This window comes from Mesoplodon densirostris, chromosome 16, assembly GCF_025265405.1.
Source record: "Mesoplodon densirostris isolate mMesDen1 chromosome 16, mMesDen1 primary haplotype, whole genome shotgun sequence".
Taxonomy (NCBI): Eukaryota; Metazoa; Chordata; class Mammalia; order Artiodactyla; family Ziphiidae; genus Mesoplodon; species Mesoplodon densirostris.
The window spans coordinates 83222481-83243510 of NC_082676.1; the positions used below are offsets into that span (position 1 = coordinate 83222481).

Consider the following 21030-nt stretch of genomic DNA (forward strand, 5'->3'; position numbering starts at 1 on the left):
AGTGACACGACTACCTAAGATTTACACAAAAGCAAACTGGCGTTGTCGCTCTCCTTCCTGCTGTCAGGGAACTACTGATTTTCACCCATTTTATTTTTCTGCCATTCTGCAATAATTATAGCTACTGCTTATAGGATGCCTTTATATGTGCCTGGGACTTCACATTTGGTCTTGTCTTAAGTCTGTTCGTTTGGGCTGCTATGACAAAACACCACTGACCGGGGGGAGTGGGGGGTGCTTATAAATAACAGAGACTTAATTCTCACAGTTGTGGAGGCTGGAAATCCAAGATCAAGGTGCCAGCACGGTCACCTGCTGGTAGGGCCCTCCTCCTGGGTCACAGCCAGAGCCTTCCTTTTGTGTCCTCACATGGTGGAAGGAAAAAGGGAGCTCTGTGGGGGTCTCACTTATCAGGGCACTAATCCCATCATGGGGCTCCACCCTCGTGCCCTAATTATCCCCCCCAAGGCCCCATCTGCTAATACTATCATCTTATCATCTTTGGGGGTTAGGATTCTGCAGACATTCAGACCACAGGAGTCCTCGAGACCACCTTAGTAGTGATCCTATTATTAGGCCTTTCTATGGTTGGGACAGTCTAGACCCTGGGTGTATGGGGAGCTGGATGGGAGCCCCATCTCTGATCAGATGTCGTTCACTGAGGCACTCTCCTGAGAGGGAAATTCTCTGAGTCCAGAACCTTCTGCAGAGCGTAGCAAAGCCTCAAGGAGAATACATTTATTTTTTGTAAGAAATTTAGAAAACATGCAGCCTTAGTGATTGCAGGTTCACTGGCTGGCCTGGTGTCAGCTGTGGCCGTTCAGCTCTCGTTTCCTGTGAACGCTGAGTGTGTCCGGGGCCTTCCTTGGCAATGGCAGCTTGGGCGTTTTTGTGTCGACATGTGGCAGCTGCTTCATAGTTCACTGCAGCTTACCTTGGCTCAAGGTCATGGTCACGTGATCAAATCATGACGTGAGAGGAATTCCATACTTGGGGTATGAGCCCGCTCAGCTGAATTTCCTGGGCTTCTGTTCTCTCGGTGGCAGTAAGTAGCAGAGCAAGCACGTCATTACGTTAGATTAGATTTAGTGGCTACAGTAACGTCTGGGCCAGAGGAGTCTGCCAGAGGGAAGGAGTTGGTCCCGAGGCCTGGTGAGCTTCTCCCTGTGAGAAGGGGACCCTCTTGCCGTGCTCCGCTTTCCGAAAGCCAGCCTTTGCTTCTCTCACCACCTCCATCTTCCAGAAATGGCTTGCTGAAGAGAATATCAAAGTCTAGAGCAGTGTACCGAAGAAAGATGTGTCCTGTCCAGTCCTGCATCTGGACCATGGGGTTGACCCCTCCCCTCAGCACCAGGCTTGGAGGAAAGAAGTGACTGTCACAGGTCTTCCACGCACACATCGACCCAGTTCCCTGGGTTCCTTCCCTTATCGGCAGAAGGAAATGCAGAGGACAGTAGCTGTGCGCTGGCCTATCAGTGGGGCGGTCCTGCCCATCGCTCTCTCTGAGGGGCAGGATGTCTCCTGCCAGGGTACAGGAGGTACAGGAGGCTGGGAGGCATTTGCGGGGTGGACCGGCGCTCATGGTTAGAGCTCGGGCTCCAGTTGCCCTGCGCCCGCCAGGGCTCTCGTCCTTTCTTGCTTACCTGCTCTTCCTTTCCAGTCCACAGGTATCTGTCGCATACCTTCTCTGAGCTAGGCCCGGCTCCGGACGCTGGGAGGCAGGCAAAGAACAATCCCTGCCCAAGTAAAGCTCATACTCAGTGGGGCAGGTGGACAAAGAAGGAGGTAGCCTCTTAGCCAGTGTTTAGTTAATGAGCACAAGAGCCAGAGTAATGGTAGCAAGTAAGCAAGGCATGCATTCCGGATGAGTTTCTTAAATACAACAGCACCACACACACACACACACACACACACACACACACACACACACACACACACACACACGCACGCACACAAACACACACGGCTTATCTTACTTCCCCTGGGGCTGTCCAGCTGTGTCCTGTTTTGGATTGATCTGGGCCAGAGGTGGCTTTCTTCTGTCTGTGTTTGGGCAGATGTCGTGTTGGTTACGGATTAGCATTGGATGAATGCTCCTCCCACTTGAAGCTTAGAGTTGGCTGTAGAAGGTCTCCTTCCTTCCCCCAAGGCCAGGCAGCAACTTGCTGGTGCTCAGCACCCTGAATATGAGGCCAGTCTGTGCACTTGTGCCTGTCATTTGCAAGCGTCCACATGGAAGGCATGGCCCTGAGGAGTCTACTCACAGACAAACGTAGATATCTTATTCAGAACCTGCATGACGAATGCTATATTTATCCTGGCACTTGAAAATAGAACTCTAACTCATTTTGTTGAGATCATTTCTCAGAAAGCTGCACGTTACTGTCCCTTGGAAAGATCCCGCAGGCAAGGAGGAAGCCAGTGCATCCTGCAGCCGCAGCCCAGAGCACCCATCACTGAGTGGCTGCATTATCTTTTTGATACAGAAACAGCATTTCGGTTTGTGAAAGTCTGAGAAGTTATGAGTATCCAAGAACTGCTTTTGAATGATTTTTGAGTACCTCGGGTAACAGGATCGCTTGAATAACACTTACTTTTTTGTGACTTGAAGACCTAGGTTTGCTGACCATATATTCCAGTGGTCTAAATCTGGAGGAGATTGCTAATGAAAAGCAAAAGCTTAAAATGAAAAATCCAAGTTTAAAAAAATAATGGATGAACTGGAAAGATGAGGAGAAATGGAGATGGAATTAAATAGGGACAAATGGATAGTCTGGAAAGTCCAATTTTAAAAATTAATTTGCTGACCGTTAAATGGAGGACCCCGGTTCAGAGTCCTGTTCTGTGTGTGGCGATGGTCAGTGGGTTAGTGACCTCATGTTGAATTTGGGCCACCTTTGTCAGGCATTAGAAAATAAATGTATTCTTCATTTACATGGTTAAATATAGAGTTGGGGTCAAGGGTCTGCATTCCATATTCTGACCCGGGCAGATACCATGAGAATGCCGGGGTCCGTTTGGTAACCTGGGGGTTTCTAGAGAATGGGAGTGGCGTCATGGAGGGCTGGGCGAGAGAACCCGGGAGAGAAAAGGCTTTGCGAGGTAGTGGTGGGGGGTATTCAGGAATCTGAAGGGCTATCACTGAATGACAGATTTTCCCTGGACATCTTTAAAGGGCTGAGCTGGGACCAAGGGGTGGAAGTGGAACAGCTACAAGTCTTGGCCTCATTCTAAGAAGACTGTTTAGTGCTGTGCGGGGTGATTCCCAGCAACGTGATGTTAAGCAGAGGCTGGACTGCTGTGGCCAGGAACCCCAGGGAGGCTTCAAGGATCTCTTCGACCTTGAGTTTTATGGCCTTGGCAGAGAGGATGGGAAGGGGAGTGAACTCAAGAGATCTACCCGGATCAGATTCTTTATGAGAGACTTCTCTGGATGCAGCAGCAAGAGTGTGGGACCCAGCAGACTCAGTTCCAGGGCCCATGAGAAGGCCCCTCAATCCTCCAGGGAACACCTGGGCTACTTCAGCTTGGTCTCCAGACCTGCCCAGGGCTATAGGTCAGCTGCCCAGCTCTGACCGCCAGGCAACTTCTGCCCCTGAAGGGAGTCCTTTCCCCTTTGCTGCCTTGCTCCTCCTCCCCACGGCCAACCTTTCCAGAAGGCTCTCCCTGCTGCCACGGTAATTGTACCAGAAGCTGAGGTGATAAACGCCCATCACACTTTCACGTGCCTTCATTTCCCCAGTGGGAGCTGGGCTGCAGGAGGACCCTTTCCCTCCCATTTCTTTTGTCTGGTGCCCTCCTCACCCCCACGGTGCCTAGAATGGAATTTTCAACATCTTACAAATTCATCAAAATGAATTAGTTGATTTTAGTACTTCTAGAAAGTAATTTCAAACAAAGACGTCTGATGGTAAAGATAATCTCTACTGAATGTTTGGCAGGGTCCTGAGTGGGTGAAGCTTTTCACTAACACTCGCGACAGTTAAACAAGGTGGAAGGGGCCTGCTGTTTCTCAGGTGACCTTGTGGCAGCTGAGAAACGTGAGCTCCCTTGCCCGTGCAGCTCCTATAGAAAGTAACCCAGGCCTCTCTGTCTGGACGGCTCTGTGCCTTCCTCGACTTCAACATGCTGCCTTCCGTCTGCAGAAAAAGGACTGGATTTCATCACCACTGATCTCTGACGCACTTGAGCCTCCATCTCCCCAGCACCGACTCCTTAAGTCCTTAGCGCTGCTGAAAACGGCACCTGCGCTGGGCCAACGTTCTCCGTCTGTGTGACTGCCTCTTGAGTGCTGTCACAGACTATCCTAGCCTCCTCCCCGCACGCAGGAGGCGTGTTTCTGGGCCCTGGCTCCGGGGAGTTTGCTGTTGGGGGCTGTCGGGGTGCTCTTTCTTTCATCACAAGCTCAGGTGCGGGGCGGATGGGGTCAGTGAATGGCGCTTTTGTCCTCCTAAAGTCTTAAGGAGAAAGGAGAGGGTCCTACCAGAGGGGCGCTGTGCCAGCCTGGGCAGGAGTCGAGGGGGAGCGCAGGCTGCACTCGTGTTACCCGAACCAAACTTGGGTCCGTCCGCTCGCCCGTGCACAGTAAAGCCAATCTACCGACACCGGGTTGGAGTGAAGGAAAGTGCAGCGTTTATTGCAGGCACCAAGCAAGGAGTCCAGGGCCGCTGGTGCTCAGAACACCCGACTCCCCAATGGGTTTCCGGAAAGCCTTTTTAAAGGCAAGGTGAGGGAGCGGAGTCAGCTCACCACAGTTCTCTGGTGGATGGTGACGTAACAGGGCTGTTAACATTATCTATCCTCAGGCTCCAGTAGGTCCAGAGGCTACAAGTAGTTAATTTCTTCCGTCTGGCGGGGGGTTTTAGCATCTGTAAAACAGCTCAGGAATGTGCATCAGATACTATTATCTAGTTACTTTAGAGAGGAGCTAAAGCAGAGGGCATGGGGCAGGGGCCTGTCCCGGGAAGGCCCCATAAGGTCCTGCTTGGTTACACTAGGGAGCTCTCGTCTGGTCTCCCCCAAGGCCTGTCACTGCCCAGCCTTCATGTCCTGCTGGCCCTTGCTGGGCTGCCCCTTTCTGGGCCTCTGGGCACAGGGCAACCAGAAACCCTCCTGGGTCTTGGCCAGGAGGGTGGAGCCACGTGGGTGGGGCGGACTTACCCTGCCCTTCCATGCCAGCTTTCTGTTAAATAACAAACACAATAAAACAAGAGCAGTGAAAACGGGAAATGTCCCTTCCCGTGGGAAGTGGGGTTCAGTGGCACCACGTGGGAAGCAGTGCTGAACCCAGCGTCCACCTGCTTCTGCCCTCCGGCACTTTCCTCCGTTTCCTGCTCTGGTTTCTCGTAGACTGTCATCCTCTCGGGGTCGTGTTGGGTCACGTGCCAACCCCAGGCCAATCAGCTTGTTCAGCGGGATGCTGCTCTCTGACTGGCTGGCCGAGCCTAAGCCCCCGGAGTGGAGGCAGGGGCCATGTGGGCACACGAGGTGGGGCACAGCATCCTGGTCCCTCAACACCCAGCCCTGCCCCGGGCTGCGGGCCGCTTTCCTTCCCAAATCACTGAGGCTTCACAGAGTTGGGGTCCCCTTCCCGGGGTCCCCTGCCCAGCAAGGCCTGTGCTGACCCCGAGAACAGGGGCCTCTCGGGGAGGACGTGTCAGAAGGCTCCGGGACTGGATGACCCAGGTCTCTGAGAAGCCCTGCTTTCAGTGGATGCAGGCACAGGCGATTTTTCTCAGCAGTGTGGCCGTGAATCCGTGTCAGGACAAGCCTACAAAGTTACAGTGTTTTCTGAAAAGAGCCTTCCATGCATCAAGTGTTGGAGTGGCTGCCCTCCCCCTGGCTGGCCGGGGCTCCAGTGCCTGCAGTTTGCAGAATTATTCCAGCCAAATGACTATGCGTTCTGGCCCTCCCCCTTCTCTGACAGCCCTCCCTTCCTCGTGCCGCAGGGAACTCCTGGAGACCACGTGCCGCCTGGCCAACACGCTCAAGAGGCATGGAGTCCACCGAGGGGACCGGGTAGCCATCTACATGCCTGTCTCCCCGCTGGCTGTGGCCGCAATGCTGGCTTGTGCCAGGATTGGAGCCATCCACACTGTTGTCTTTGCTGGCTTCAGTGCGGGGTCCTTGGCTGGGAGGATCAATGATGGTGAGCACGTGGGCAGTGGGAGGGAGGGAGGAACCTGGGTCCCCTGGCCTTCAGGGACTTAGCGTGGTGACAGACATCACTGAAAGTCACACATACAGATGATGGACACTACCAGGGACAGCGCATGGCTGAGTGAACATTTGCTCTCTCAGCTGAGATCTGAGTGCGTTGGATTTAACCAGATGAAGGAAGGGAAGATTCCAGATGGAGGGAATGGCATAGGTACCGGCTGGAGGAGGCTGTGTGGCTTCAGTGGAGGAGGGAAGAAACGTAGGGTGAGGTGAGGCTGGGGAGATATGGGGAAGATTCCACAGGTCAACAGCTGGAAGCCTTCTGTGGTGAGGAATGACGGGGTGGGCCATCTCCTGAGGCTTGGAGTCAGGCGTGGGCCTTGTGGTGTGTCTTTAAGGCCTTCTGTCTGCAGGTAGGTCAGAGCCTCCCAGGCAGGTGTGCAGAGCATATCGTCTCCTTCCTTTTTCTGGTGTCGGAGGGCTGAGTGTCTGAATGGTGGCCTCATGTCTGTGCAGCCTGACCCCTGCTCCCTTGAGATCCTAGAGGGTTCCTTGAGCTGGCTCCCCTGGGGGCTGTTGGGAATTCTTTGTGTCTCACAGAAGACTTGCCTTTGGGTAATGGACAGAGTTGGAGGGCATAGTTCTCAGACCTCTGTTGACCACTCTCTTTAGGAAAGACTGGGGAGCCTTTCTGCTCCCTTTCAACATTTCCCCTCTAATTTCAAGCGTTGGTGCTGCTACTCCTTTCTCTCTCTCTCTCAACTTTGTAGCACCTACTGTGTGCCAGGTTTTGTTCTAAGCAGTTTGTGAAGGCCATCTCTCTTCATTTTAACTTAGTCTTCATAAATATTATATGAGATAATACTCCTACTATTTCTACCTGCTCCCTTTTTCTATTACCATGGAATCATTTTAAAGTGTACAGTTCAGAGACATTAAGCACATTCACAATGTTGTGCAACCGTCATCACTATTCCAGAACTTCCCCATCATCCCAAATGGACATCTCATACCCATTAAGCAGGCATTCCTCATTTCCTCTCCATCCAGCCTCTGACAACCACTAATCTGCTTTCTCTCTCTATGATTTGCTTGTTCTGGAGGTTTTGTAAAAGTGAACTCCTACAGTAGGTGGCATTCTGTGTTCTCCTTCTTTCACTAAGCATCATGTTTTCAAGGTGCATCTATGTTGTAGTGTGTATCAGTATTTCATTTCTTTTTGTAGATGAATAATATTTCACTGTATGGATAAACCACATTTTGTTTATCCATTTATCTGTTTGTGGGTATTTTTATTTGTTTCTACTTTTTGGCTATTGTGAATAGAACTGCTATGAACGTTTATGTACAAGAATACCTGCGTTCAATTATTTGGATATATACCTAGGAATGGAATTGCTGGCACATATGGTAAATCTATGTTTAACTTACTGACAAACTGCAAAACTTTCCCAAAGGAGTTATTCTGTTTTACATTTCTACTAGCAATGTATGAGGGTTCCAATTTCTCCCAATCCTCATCAACACTTGTTATTTTCCTTTAAAAAAAAATTATAACCATCCCAATGGGTATGAAGTGGTATTTCATTGTAGTTTTGATTTGCATTTTTCTAATGACTAATATCATTAAATATCTTTTTATGTGCTTGTCCATTTGTGTCTTCTTTGGAGAAACATCTACTTAAGTCCTTTGCCCATTTTTTAAATTGGTCGTTTGTCTTTTTTTTGTCGTTGAGTTGTGAGTTCTCTAGATATTCTGGATACTGTACCTTTATCAGATATATGATTTGCAATTATTTTATCCCATTCTGTGGGTTGTCTTTTTGCTTTCTCAGTATTGTCCTTTGAAGCACAAAAATTTTTAATTGTGATAAAGTCCAGTTCATCTGTTTCTTTTTGCTGTTTGTGTTTCTGGTGTATTATTTAAGACTCCATTGCCAGTACAACATTACAAAGATTTGCCTCTGTGTTTTCTTCTAAGAGTTTTTTATAGTTTTAGCTTTTTCATTTAGGTCTTTGATCCATTTTTAATTTTTTTTAATTTTTATTTTTTTTGTGGTACGCGGGCCTCTCACTGTTGTGGCCTCTCCCGTTGCGGAGCACAGGCTCCGGGCACGCAGGCTCAGCAGCCATGGCTCACAGGCCCAGCCGCTCCGCGGCATGTGGGACCTTCCTGGACCAGGGCACGAACCCGTGTCCCCTGCATCAGCAGGTGGACTCTCAACCACTGTGCCACCAGGGAAGCCCTTTGATCCATTTTTTTAAAAAAATTTATGTATTTTGGTTGTGCCATGTCTTATTAGTGGCAGGCGGGCTCCTTAGTTGCAGTTCCAGGGCTCGCCGGCGCCTTAGTTGTGGGATGTGGGCTCCTCAGTTGCAGCAGGCAGGTTCCTTAGTTGTGGCATGCAAAGTCTAGGGCTCCTTAGTAGTTGCAGCTCCAGGGCTCCTTAGTTGCGGCACGCGGGTTTCTTAGTTGTGGCATGTGAACTCTCAGTCGCAGCATGCATATGGGATCTAGTTCCCTGACCAGGGATCAAACCCGGGCCCCCTGCATTGGGAGTGCAGAGTCTTATGCACTGCGCCACCAGGGAAGTCCCAGGTCTTTGATCCATTTTGAGTTAATTTTTGCATATGGTGTGAGGTAAGGGCCCAGCTTCATTTTGTTTGGCCTGTGCATATCCAATGATACCATTTATTTTTATTTTTTTTTTTATTTATTTTTTTTTTTGCGGTATGCGGGCCTCTCACTGTTGTGGCCTCCCCCGTTGCGGAGCACAGGCTCCGGACGCGCAGGCTCAGCGGCCATGGCTCACGGGCCCAGCCGCTCCGCGGCATATGGGATCCTCCCAGACCGGGGCACGAACCCGTATCCCCTGCATCGGCAGGCGGACTCTCAACCACTTGCGCCACCAGGGAGGCCCAATACCATTTATTGAAGAGACTATTGTTTCCTTTGTTGAATGGTCTTGGAACTCTTGTCAAAAATAACTTGACTGTATATGTGAGTGCTTATTTCTGAGTTCCCTATTCTATTACACTGATCTATATACCTATCCTTGATTTTTTTTTTTTTTTTTTTTTTTGCGGTATGTGGGCCTCTCACTGTTGCGGCCTCTCCCGTTGCGGAGCACAGGCTCCGGACGCGCATGCCCAGCGGCCATGGCTCACGGGCCCAGCCGCCCCGCGGCATATGGGATCCTCCCAGACCGGGGAACGAACCCGTATCCCCTGCATCGGCAGGCGGACTCTTAACCACTGCGCCACCAGGGAGGCCCTATCCTTGATTTTTGTATGCTGAACCATCCATGCATTCCAGGAATAAATCCCACTTGGTCATGATGTATAATCTTGTTAATATGCTGCTGGATACAGTTTGTTAGCATTTGTTTGAGGATTTTTGCATCAGTGTTTATAAGGGATATTGGTCCCTAGTTTTCTTTTCTTGTGATCTGTTTGTCTGGTTTTGGTATCAGGGTAAAGCTGGCCACATAGAATGAGTAAGAAAGTGCTTCCTCCTCTGCAATTTTTAGGAAGAATTTGAGAAAGATTGATGTTAATTTGTCTTTATCTGTTTGGTAGAATTCACCAGTGAAGCCATCTGGTCTTGGAAACTAAGGCACAGAAAGGTTAAGTGACTTGCCTAAGGTCACACTGCTACTTAGTGACAGACCCAGGATTTGAACCCAGGCATTCTACCAATGCTTTTAACATTACATTAGGCTGCTCCTTTCCTCTCTTGCTGATGTGGCCACAGTTACCAAGTGTTTCTATTAAGATTCTTTGAAACAAGCAAAAGCAATTGACTCTGGAGAATTAGTAGCTGGATGCCAGGCAACTCCCAGAACTCAGGAATCCTAAACAGCCAGGCCATGGGAAGGCAGGGGCCCGGTCAGCTCTGAGGGACTCAGTAGGGGAAAGTCCTATAACTTTTCTCTAGAGCTTTGCCATTAAGCAGCTCTTCCCCAGCACCCTACAGCCTCCATGTCCAGCTATTCAGGTGTCAGTTTCCTGGGGGCAAGACCCTGTTGGGACAAGTGTCTGTGTTCTCTTGGCTCAGTGAGGGTGGTATTTTTGGTTATTTATTGCTGTGTTACAAGCTACTCCAAAAGTAAGTACTTAGAACAGTATATTTTCTTATTATGTTTCATGATTCTGTGGGGCAGGAGTCAGGTGGGCATAGTGGGAATGGCTTCCCTCTGCTTTGTGATATCTGGGATATTGGCTGGATTGGTTTGAATGTTTGGGGGTGGACAGGGGTCTCTTTCTGTTCATGTAGCCTCTTCACATGACTAACTTGGGCCTCCCCATAGCAAGGCAGCCTCAGGCAGTCAGACTTGTTACATGGTGGCTTATGGCTCCAAGAGGAAGCAAGGAAACTGCCACTTGTCCTAAAGGCTGACCCTGGAATATGCATAGCATCTTTTTGGCTATACTCCATTGGTCAAAACAGTCTGTAGCCATCCCAAATTTAAGGGGAGGGGGCCTAGACCCTACTTGTCCATGAGAAGTGGCGTGAGACCAGGTCAGAGAATTCACAGCTGTCTTTTGTCCACCACTGGGAAGGAGAGTGTCAGTGTGGCGACCAGGTCTCACCGTGAGGAGGCAGCCACTCCGGGTAGTATGTCCTATTCTACGGCCCCGGTCCCCTGGCCTGGCCTCTAGGCTCTGGCCACTCCTCTTCCTGTATCTTCCCTCCTGGTCTAGGCTGTGTGAGGAGTGGAGAGAGGGAGGCGTGGGGAGGGCGGAGAATGGCTCTGCGAGATGCCGTGGGGGCAGAGTAGTGGCCCGAGCCGCTGTCCACGCCCGAATTCCCCAGTACCTGTGAATAGGTACCTTACCTGGCAGAAGGCCTCTGCAGATGTGATGGGACCCTAAAATGGGGGGACGATGCTGGTCGGCCTGGTGTAACTACCGATCCTTAAAAGCAGAGAACTTTCTCTGGCTGAAGCAGAAAACATGTGGCAGAGGGGGAGGTGAGAGAGATTCAAAGTGACAAGGACTTGACCTGCCTTTGCTGGCTTTGAGGATGAAGGAGGTTGTGTGCAGGGTGTGTAGGTGGCTCTAAAAGCTGAGGACGACCCCTGACTGACAGCAAGGAAATGGGGACCTCAGTCCTACAGCCACACGGACCTGACTTCTGCCAACACCCTGAGCAACCTGAAAGCAGATTCTCCCCAGAGCCTCCAAGTGAGATCTGCCCCCACCCCCACCGGCACCTTGATTTTGGCCATGAGACTCTAAGCAGAGAACCCAGCTTAGAGTCTCACGGCCGAGGTCACCCAGACTATAGAACCGTGAGCTAAAAAAAAATGGGGGTTCTGAGCCACTAAATTTGTGGTAATTGGCTATGGGAACAATTAAAAACAAAGACAGAAGCTGAGACCTGATCAAAAGCCGGGGTGAAAGTGAATCCCCCCCAGACCAAAGCGTCTGCTGATCCTGCCTGTGCTGGTGCCCATCGCTGCCCGCCCTCGGGGACCGCAGAGAGAGGGTGCTCCTCAAGCACCTCCTGGAGACTGGGCGTGTCGGGCCCGGAGTTTCCCGCCCTGGAGAACCACTCGGGCAGGGAGGCCTCGCACAGATGGGCACCGGGAGTGGGGCCTGTGTCTCGGAGGCCGAGATTCCAGCACCCAGGTTGGGCAGGGGCCACTGTTTTCTCCAGAGGGTCCTGAGCTTTCTTTGTCTCTCATCCCCTTGAGCAGGGTCCCTTTCTACCTGCTGGGCCATCTCCCTTCCTGCCCCACGGGGAGCTTCCCTGGACAGTCCCAGCTCAGGGATGTAGGCCTGGAGCTTCTCAGGTGGGCTCTGTCCACCTGACTTTGTCTCCCCAAGGTGACCGATTGCCAAGGCTCGAGGAGCAAACAGTGTGTGTGGCCGGGCCTGGGGTGCAGAGGTGATGGCACTGCCCTAGGCGCCCGCGGCAGTCCAGAGGATCTCTCTGACCCAGGCAGAGGCGTGTGCTGGCGGGGTCTCAGGTGGCCCATGGGGCTGTGCCGCCTCTAGGGCCCTTGGGAGGAAGAGAGGCTGTGAGCATGTCTCTAGAAAGCACGTTTCAGACTGGAAAGCTGAGGGAGACTGGCGCCTCAGGTAGGGCCCCCAGGAGCCGCCCCGTGGCGAGAGTTCAAGTGCAGGCAGTTCACTGGGAAGGTGGTCCTGGGAGGTGCTGCGGGCTGCAGGGAGTGAGGCCGGGGAGCTCCCACTGTGGGTGCCCAGGGCTCAGATGGCAGGGAAACCCTGGAAGGCGATGGGGCCGCGGGCGTCAGCATGAACCTCGGGGGGCTGGTTGAGGACTCCTGGGTGGGGTGATTCCTCAACACTTCTGCCTGTGGCTCCAAATCAGGCCTCGGTGCCCACGTCATAGGTCTGAGGGCTGTGCTTGGCCATCAGCATGGCAGCTGGATGGTTGTTCCAGGCTCTTGCTCAGGAGCCAGTTGTACAATAGCCCACCTCAGCCGTGATCCCTCCGGGGGCATCCGGGGGGTTGGGGCGTGGTGGGTGGAGGGTAGCCTGGAAAGGCCCCGGGGCAGGTGGGAGGGAGCGGGAGTCTGGCAGAGTTGAGCTTCCGGTGACTTATCTCCAGTTACACCTGCTCCTCCCAGAGCCGGGAAAAGGCTGGCGCTTCTGCTCTGAGCACAAAGATCCCAAAGCAGGTGGAACTTCACTTTTTTGTGTTGACTCTCTTGCTCAAGGATGGACTTTCTTCATTACACCCTTAGGCCTGGGGTGTGTGGCTGTCTGGGCTGTGAAGGTCGGAGTGGGGAGGAAACTGACCAGAAATACCTGCCTTTGACTCCGATAGCCAAGTGCAAGGTGGTTATCACCTTCAACCAAGGACTCCGGGGAGGGCGCGTGGTGGAGCTGAAGAAGATTGTGGACGAAGCCATAAAGCTCTGCCCAACCGTCCAGCATGTCCTCGTGGCTCACAGGACAGACAACAAGGTCCACATGGGGGATCTGGACATCCCCCTTGAGCAGGTGGGTTTATCTCCTTTTGTATAGTTTGAGGAGAAGAGGTTGTCATTGGATTAACTGAGCCTGAGTCTTGTCAGATTGTGGTTCTCAATCTGGGTCCCCCAGAGGTGCCCAGGGTTCCCCTTTGCTATTTGATGGGCTTCCATCCTGGTAGGGAAGATGGAACTCAAATCCCACAAACAGAGGGAAACATTTAACGTAACAGAAATGACTGGATCCATCCTTTTATTTGGAATTAAACTAGGGCAGGCTAGAGAAGGTGAACTCTGAACACTGTCTGCCGAGTCCTGAGGCCGAGGGGGAGAGGTGTTCTCGGGGACGCCGGGTGCAGGGGCGAGGTCACTGCCCTTAACGGGCTGTCTGGTCTTCTCCCTCACAGGAAATGGCCAAGGAGGAGCCAGTGTGCGCCCCAGAGAGCATGGGCAGCGAGGACACGCTCTTCCTGCTGTACACCTCGGGGAGCACTGGGACGCCCAAGGGGCTCGTCCACACCCAGGCGGGCTACCTGCTGTACGCCGCTCTGACGCACCGGGTAGGGCGCTGCCCCGGGGGGCTCTGGGCGGGGGGCCAGGAGAGGCTGGATTGGGGCCAGAGCTCCTGCTAACGTCTTCTCCTCATGTGTTCACGAGCAGGGCTGGGAGTCCTGGCATCAGCGTGGTGGAGGGGTGGGCTTGGGGAGCTGAGCTTGTGTCCTTGTCGGAAGGGCCTGGGTCCTGGACCTGTGTCTTCTGCTGGCCTTTAGTCCATCACACGTGTGCCAAGCCCTCCCTAGGCCTGACGTGCTGGCTGGCACGGCTGCTTTCAGGTGCTGGGAGTCCAGGTGCTCTGGCCTTCCTGGACCCTTGTCCTATACAACAAGGTTGGTGTAAATATGAGTACATTATTGTTATTTGTTAAGACGCATTCTTCGACTTAAGAGATCTTTTTTATCTGATTTTAAAAGAAAGTAAAACATTTTTATGGGCCCCTAAAAGTGCTGTGGCCTCTAGGCTCTGCTTACTGGGGCCACATTTTAATAGGAAAATTTTAAAAAAGACTTGATTGTATGAGGAGGCTTAAATTTAGTGTATGGAAATTGTATTACAGGGGACCATCCTTTAAGGATTCTAAAGCAAATGATCTGGCACAGTTTTATTATAGTAAATGCATTTAAAAATCAGCACTCATTTAAACATGGGTGGGTGGGGGGATTTTGGTTAACATGCATCCCTGGTTGCCTTGGGGAATAGCTGACGCTTCCCAGGTGGGCTGGGGTCTCAGGATATTGTCTGTGGACCAGACTCTCTCTCTGGCCAAAGGCAGAACTCAGCCCCAGGCAATGCAGGAACAGGGGAGCTGACTGGCCATGTGACCGGGAAGCCCAGGCGCATCCAGGCAGGGCTTGGATGCTGAGAGCACCTACAGTCTGGCTGGGGACCAGGACCCCGCCCACTCAGTCACTATGGTGGGGGCGGGAGTGGGATATGCTGATTGGCCAGGCCTGGTCATCTGGAGGTGGACCTCACGGATGAGCACAGACGACGAGCGGGTCCTGGGAGGGCAAAGATGAGGCCTGAGAGTGGCAGCCACTTGCAGGCAGCACTGAAGATGCGGAAGTGAGGCAGAAAGATAGATGTGGCACAGAACCAGGCTGGGAAGATGAGGTATTATGCTTGACACAGTCCATGTTAAAGCCGCTGTCTTCTGGCCGCTGGGTGACCGTGAGCATCACAGAGCTGTTCTCGTCTGAAAGCCCCTTGCTCAGCTCTGGATGGGCATGTTGCAAAGACTGACACGTTGTGTAAGTCAGAACACTTTGGAAAATGTAGCTACCGAGACCGAACACCAAGAAAGTCACAGAATGGGTCAACGTGTTTCCATCAATTTATAACAAAATTAGCATGAGGGGAGCTGTAAACGTGGTGAAAGAGTCTTCATTTTTTGTTTTCAAGCATTACCAGGACACTGTCTACATGAGCAAAAGAAGTGGGGATGTAAGGACGGGACCATCTTTTGAATTTCTCTTCAATACAGTGAGGGTATTTTAAAGCATTAGGAATAGAAACTTCCAGTCTTCTGTACATAAGCGTATGTCTATGAGTGTGTACGTCTGTGTGTGTGTGTGTCCGTCCGTGCACCTGCTGAAGGTATTAGGACTGTTGGTTTCTTCAGGGAAAAGGACAGTTGACTCTGCAGGGACGGTGGGGACATGGGCAGGTTTCAGGGTGAGCAGTGGGGTCAGGGTGCCCTTTGGAGCGTGGCCGGTCCTGGGCACCTGTTCTCCTTCCAAGAACAGCAGGTAGAGAGGTCGCCAGCCCCTTGAAAGATGTGGCACTGTGAGTCCTCGTATTAAAAATCCCCTCAGTTCCGGGATGCTATGGGCCTTGGGGTGTGGACGTCCTGCTTCACCGGTGCAGTGGGAGTGCCGTTTCCTTGAAACACCCCTCTGCCTTGGGTCATGGCTCCACAGGACCCTGGCAGACTCGAGACCACTGTGCTGTCTGGAAACTCCTGGGGGACCTCAATGTGTGTCTGTGGCAGCAAGAGACTGGGCCACTCGCCCAAAGGTTAAAAAACATCTTTATTGCAAAACAGAACACAGATATAGAAAACCACCGAAATCAAATGTGTGGCTTAATGAATTATTGTTGGACAAACTCACGTCAGTCAAAAACTGGGACATCGGCAGCCTCACACAGAAGCCCCTTCATGGCCTATAGTGTCCCTGCCCTTTCTAGTTTTGTCACCCAAATGTGCATCCCTAGGTACTGTAGCTTACTCTTGCCCACTGACTGTTCTGGGTAAGCCTTTTAAGCCAAGTTTAGCCAATGGGTTTTCCTCCATCCCTTCATTTCCTTGAACGTTGTCGGTCGTAGCGCCTGGCTGTGTGTCTCTCTGTCCTCAGCGTCTCCTGCCAAAGGGCAAGTGGACCCGCAGACAGGGTCAGGTTCAGGTTTGACTTTTTGGCAAGAATAAGGAGATGCCCGTTTCTCTCAGACTCTTAGAAGCTGATGATGCTTGGTGCGTTTCTTCGCCTTTTTGGCTTTTGTTTTTTTGCAGTTTTAAAAGGATTTAAAAAACTATGGTGTAAAAAACCAAAAAAGCTATGGTGTAACTTAAGGCAGAAAGGTGCCCTTATTTTAGACATAGGACTGGATGGAGTTTTACCTGTGGGTACACGTGTGGCCAGCACCTGTATCAGGACATGGGCGTCTCCAGCTCCTTCAGGCCCTGACATCCGCCTGCTCCCCCAAAACCCCCATCCCCGTCTGCCTCAGGACTAGTACTAGGCGACCTCCAGCGTATGGGTGGGCTTTGTGCTGGGGCTCAAAGAGTGTCCCCTCTGAAGTCCGGCTTCTTTTGCTGTCATCTGCGGGCCTGGAGCTACTATCACCAGCGTCCCCTCTCATCACTGCTGTGGCTGCTCCGCCCTCACTCCTGCCCTCGGGGGCCATAGGAGCAGCTGTGCCTCGGTGACAGAACACGCCCTGTGACGTGTGGGAACGGGTGACAGGCTCCTGACAGCCCCTCCTCCTGTTTCTGCAGTTTGTGTTTGACTACCGGCCAGGCGACGTCTTTGGCTGCGTGGCTGACATCGGCTGGATTACGGGACACAGCTATGTGGTGTACGGGCCTCTCTGCAATGGAGCGACCAGCGTCCTTTTTGAGAGCACCCCGGTTTACCCCGACGCTGGTGCGGACTGCAGCAGGGGCAGGAGGAAGGAGGAGAGGTTGGGGGCTGCGGGCTGCAGGGTGGAGGCTTTGCTCGGGTCGGGCTTGTGGGTTCTTGTGACAAAGCTGCCGGGCGGCAGGGGCCGGGCCAGGTCTGCAGTGGGATCACACGCGCAATGGGAGGGGGTCCAGTCGCTGGAGCCTTCGAGAGACCACCCACCCTAGTGTCCCCCTAACCTCTGCGGCCACCTGACCGGATCCTGCCCTTCCTCGAAGCCGAGGCCAGTGGCCAGCCTCCCCGGGTGCCCTGCTGCCTGTGCCTTCAGGCCACTCGGGCCGAGCTCGTGGTGTGTGGCCTGGAGCCGCCACCATGGAGAGGGATCCCTTTGAGGACCCACATCTTGCTCCCCTGGCATCTTCCTCCCTTGCGGCACAGCGCCTTCAAGTATTTGTTCAAACGTGACCGAAGGTTGGCGGCTCTGCCGAGGCTCTTGCCCAGGCTCTTGCCCAGGCGGTCCACAGCGTTGACGATTTGGTGCCTGGAACTTTGGTCCCCTGCCCCCAGGTCCTCTCCAGCCTCCCGCAGGGGCCAGATGTGCCCCTGAAAGATGTGCAGGGGGCCCGGCTAGGAATGAGAGCCGAGTCTCAGGTGGCCTCAACCTCTTGTGTGCAGAGTGGTGGCGGTGAGTTGGGGGGTTGATGGGGCGCGTGCGTCCTGGGCGCCGCTGCTGCTCCGGGGGAAGCACGGGTCGCCACTAGAGACCATTTAAATGTGCCTGAATGCGGGTTCTGCATTGGTGCTACTTCACGGTAATATCCCTTTGACCCGATTCCTCGCTGTGTCCCGTGGGTCAGGACATGGGCTGTCAGCATGTGGGTCGGCACCCAGGGCCAGGCGGAGGCTCCAGCCTCCGACGCGGGGAGCCCGGGAGGTGGCCCCATGGGGAGCCCCTCCCGTCCCGGAGGTGGATGCAGAGTGCGTTTCGTGGACACCGTGGGTGTCTGCACACGTCTGGCGCCCGGTAACGTGGGCCGCCTCCAAGTGAGGCTCATGGAGGTGACGTGACCCGGGGCCTCTCGTAGGTCGGTACTGGGAGATGGTGCAGAGGTTGAAGATCAATCAGTTCTATGGCGCCCCGACGGCCTTCCGGCTGCTGCTGAAATTCGAGGATTCCTGGGTGAAGAAGTATGACCGCTCCTCCCTGCGGACCCTGGGCTCAGGTGAGCGGCTGCAGGATCCTCCCTGCGGGCCCTGGGCTCAGGTGAGCGGCTGCAGGCGGCATGTGTGTGCCAGAGCCAGCGCAGGTCTCTGGATGGCTTCAGCACAAAGGCTGTGTCTGCGCTGAGTTCACATGATGCGGCTGCAGCCAGTAGAAAGCAGATGTCCCACGTGGAAGCCCCTTCTGGGAGCCCACAGCCGTTAAGGGTCTGGGGCTCAGCACTGTGATGTTGTCTGTGCTCCGTCTTCATTATGAAAACTCACCACGGCTGGAAGGTCAGGCCCGAGCCCTTTCCCTAGTGGCTGCCCAGGATCTCACCCCCTGCTGCTCCCAGCTCTGCCATCAGCACCAGTCTGCCCTTGGGTGCGTGTTTCCAGGCGGGGAGGGAGTTGTGAGATCAAAGGTTGTCTCCACTCGTCATCAGGATAGATGTCGCCAGGTCATGTGAGAGCGCTTTGGAAAGGTGACCTGGGTTACCCTGCGTTGAGGTGGTCCTGGGAGGTGGAAGGCGCCAGGCCTGTTCTCCTGCAGGGGATTCGGTCACTAAGGAAGCAGGACGCAGGTGACGAGGCAGATGCTCAGAGTGTTCTGCTGCGCGTCCCCCAGGCCAGGGGCGGGCTCCTATGGGCCTCACTCCATAAGGGCTGTGACCAGAGCCACTCTCTGGTCGGACCAGGCAGCAGCGAGCGTGCAGGGACCCCCTACTCCCCCCAGGGAGTCCTCACCAGCTGGCTGGGCGCTGTGTAGCTTGGGGGCACCCCTGTTGCATTACCAGCTCCAACAGCAGAGCCCTGCGGGGGTTTCCTGAGACCAGGGTATTGTCGAGGAAAATAATCAGCAACCAATCTATAATAAGAATAGAAGAGAATTTTATTCAAACCAAGCTGAGGACTATAAGCTCTAAGGGAACTGCTCCAGAGAAGCATGGTTTTCAGCAGTTTTATGTCTTATCAGGACAAAGAACATCAAACAAGTCAGGGATACATTCCTTCAGGGTTTCAAAAAAGCAGATCAGCACGTACACAGAGAGTCAGTATAGCCTTGACTCTGGGAAGGGAGTCTTATCATCAAAGGAGTCCCAGCACTGGCGTCCCAGGGAGGCATTTATCTCTATTTTCAGACATTCTTTACTTCTGGACAGCCTGCCCTTTTCTTTAATGATTAACGCAGATGTGCAGTGTATGTTTGACAGGCCACAGACAGGCTGTTCCAGTTAGCATAAGGTCTGAGTTAAATGGTGTGTGAGCCAGAATGACTTCCCCGCACCTCGACATGTGGACGTGTTTCTTCCATCAGGACCAGTGAGCTGTGCTGGCAGGTGGGTGAATAGCACGGCGGCTCCTGCACCTGGGCCAATTCCTGCCTTGGCCGGTGGTGGTCCCTCACGAACGTGGCACGATTCATTTCGCCGTTCTCCTCTCCACGGACAGTTTTTAGCTCTTGGCCATGGGAACATCCTCGTCCGTGTCTGCTTCTGGGGGTGGGTGCCTGGAGCGACCTCCTCCAGTCACAGGACGAGTGTGTCTGGCTTTAGTGGGTTCCGTCACCAGCAGGCATCCAAAGCAGTTGCCACGGGTGTGTGCACTTCTAAACGGGAAGAGAAGCACTCGAAGCACTCTCCAAACTGCGCTCCTGCAGTGTGCGTGGGGTTGTTTCCTCCACACTCTTACCAACTTCTTGGTTTTTGACCCTCTAATGGTGAAAATATCTCATTGTCATTTGTGTTCTTCCATAGCCAGAAACCTGATGATCTCACTGCTTTTTCAAGTCTCCTTTTGTGTCTTTTGGGAAAATTATAGAGCTGTTTTCGTTATGAAATCAGCTCCTTTTGGTTTCAGCCTTTCTGAGGTCTCTTAACATCTTCTCTCTCTCGTGTGGTTGCAGTGGGAGAGCCGATCAACCACGAGGCCTGGGAGTGGCTGCACAGGGTGGTGGGGGACAGCCGGTGCACGCTGGTGGACACCTGGTGGCAGACAGGTGAGCACGTCCCCGGGGGAGGGGCAGGGAGCACGGAGCGTCAGCTCAACGGGCGCCTGGCGTGTGGGGAGAGGAGGCTCGGGGCAGCAGCTGCCACTCTGCAGCTGTGAGACATGGGTGCGAAGGCTTCCCTGAGCCTCGGTTTCCTCGTCTGAAAGGTGGGGCCCGGGAGGGGGCGGAGGGGCGACACAGGGCCCTGCGAAGGTTCCCTTCCTCGGCGGCCCGCCTCCCGAACCCGGTACGGCCCAGTGACGGGTCCTGCTGTTTAGGCGACCTTGAGTCTAGATTTGCATCTAGAGGGAAAGGAGTTTTTTTCTGCGCCACTGTGTTTTGATTTGCCCCCCTCCTCTGGGGTGTCTGACTTATCAGGATTTTGGGGGCAAGAGACCACCATTGACGTAATAAACGTGGCTGAGGTCTCGTCCTTCAAGAAGCCAGAAAGTGAGACGTTCCCAGTGGCGCGGGCCTCGTGGTTCAGGAAGGCCCTGGATGTTCCCTACAGCAGAGTCTTGGGGGGGCCCTTCCCATGGAGGCTGATGGAGGCCGGAGCCAGAGAAATGCCTGCGGGCAGGACCCGTGGGCGTCCTTCCCTCCGCCCTCCTTTCCGCCATCCCCACAACACGGGATGGGGGCCGTGGCTCCTGGGGCTGAACCTGGCCCCGGGCCCGCTCTCATTTCCACGGTGGAGGGGACCGGCACCCAAGTCTGGTTTCTCCTCAGAAGTCCTTCTGTCACTGGGGGCTGTTTCCTTGCCCCGGACGGGCAGGCCTACCCCCCTCCCACTCTGGAGAGCAGCCCTGTGTGTGGACCCTGTGTCCATACGGTCTGGATACACGTGTCAGTAGCCCCAGGCCCACTGGTGTTTCTTCCTGTCCTCCCCGCAGAAACAGGGGGCATCTGCATCTCGCCGCGGCCCTCGGAGGAGGAGGCAGAAATCCTGCCCTGCATGGCGATGAGGCCCTTGTTTGGCATCGTCCCTGTTCTCATGGATGAGAAGGTGAGTCCCCCCGTCCACGTGCCCCACCCGCCCCACCCCCCCTCCCCCCGCCGC

The 21030-nt window shown here is 53.6% G+C and overlaps 1 protein-coding gene across 2 annotated transcripts in view; it reads left to right on the forward strand.

Moving 5' to 3' along the window:
- Positions 1-21030, forward strand: part of ACSS1 (acyl-CoA synthetase short chain family member 1) — a 41662-nt gene that overhangs the window by 15928 nt on the left and 4704 nt on the right. The window contains exons 3-9 of one of the 2 annotated variants that reach the window (XM_060120491.1): positions 5949-6148; positions 12959-13134; positions 13511-13663; positions 16657-16804; positions 17866-18003; positions 19887-19979; positions 20864-20976. In XM_060120491.1, the coding sequence (XP_059976474.1) occupies positions 5949-6148; positions 12959-13134; positions 13511-13663; positions 16657-16804; positions 17866-18003; positions 19887-19979; positions 20864-20976 (1021 nt within the window). The remainder of the gene's footprint in view (positions 1-5948; positions 6149-12958; positions 13135-13510; positions 13664-16656; positions 16805-17865; positions 18004-19886; positions 19980-20863; positions 20977-21030) is intronic. The other variant, XM_060120492.1, reaches the window with a different exon arrangement.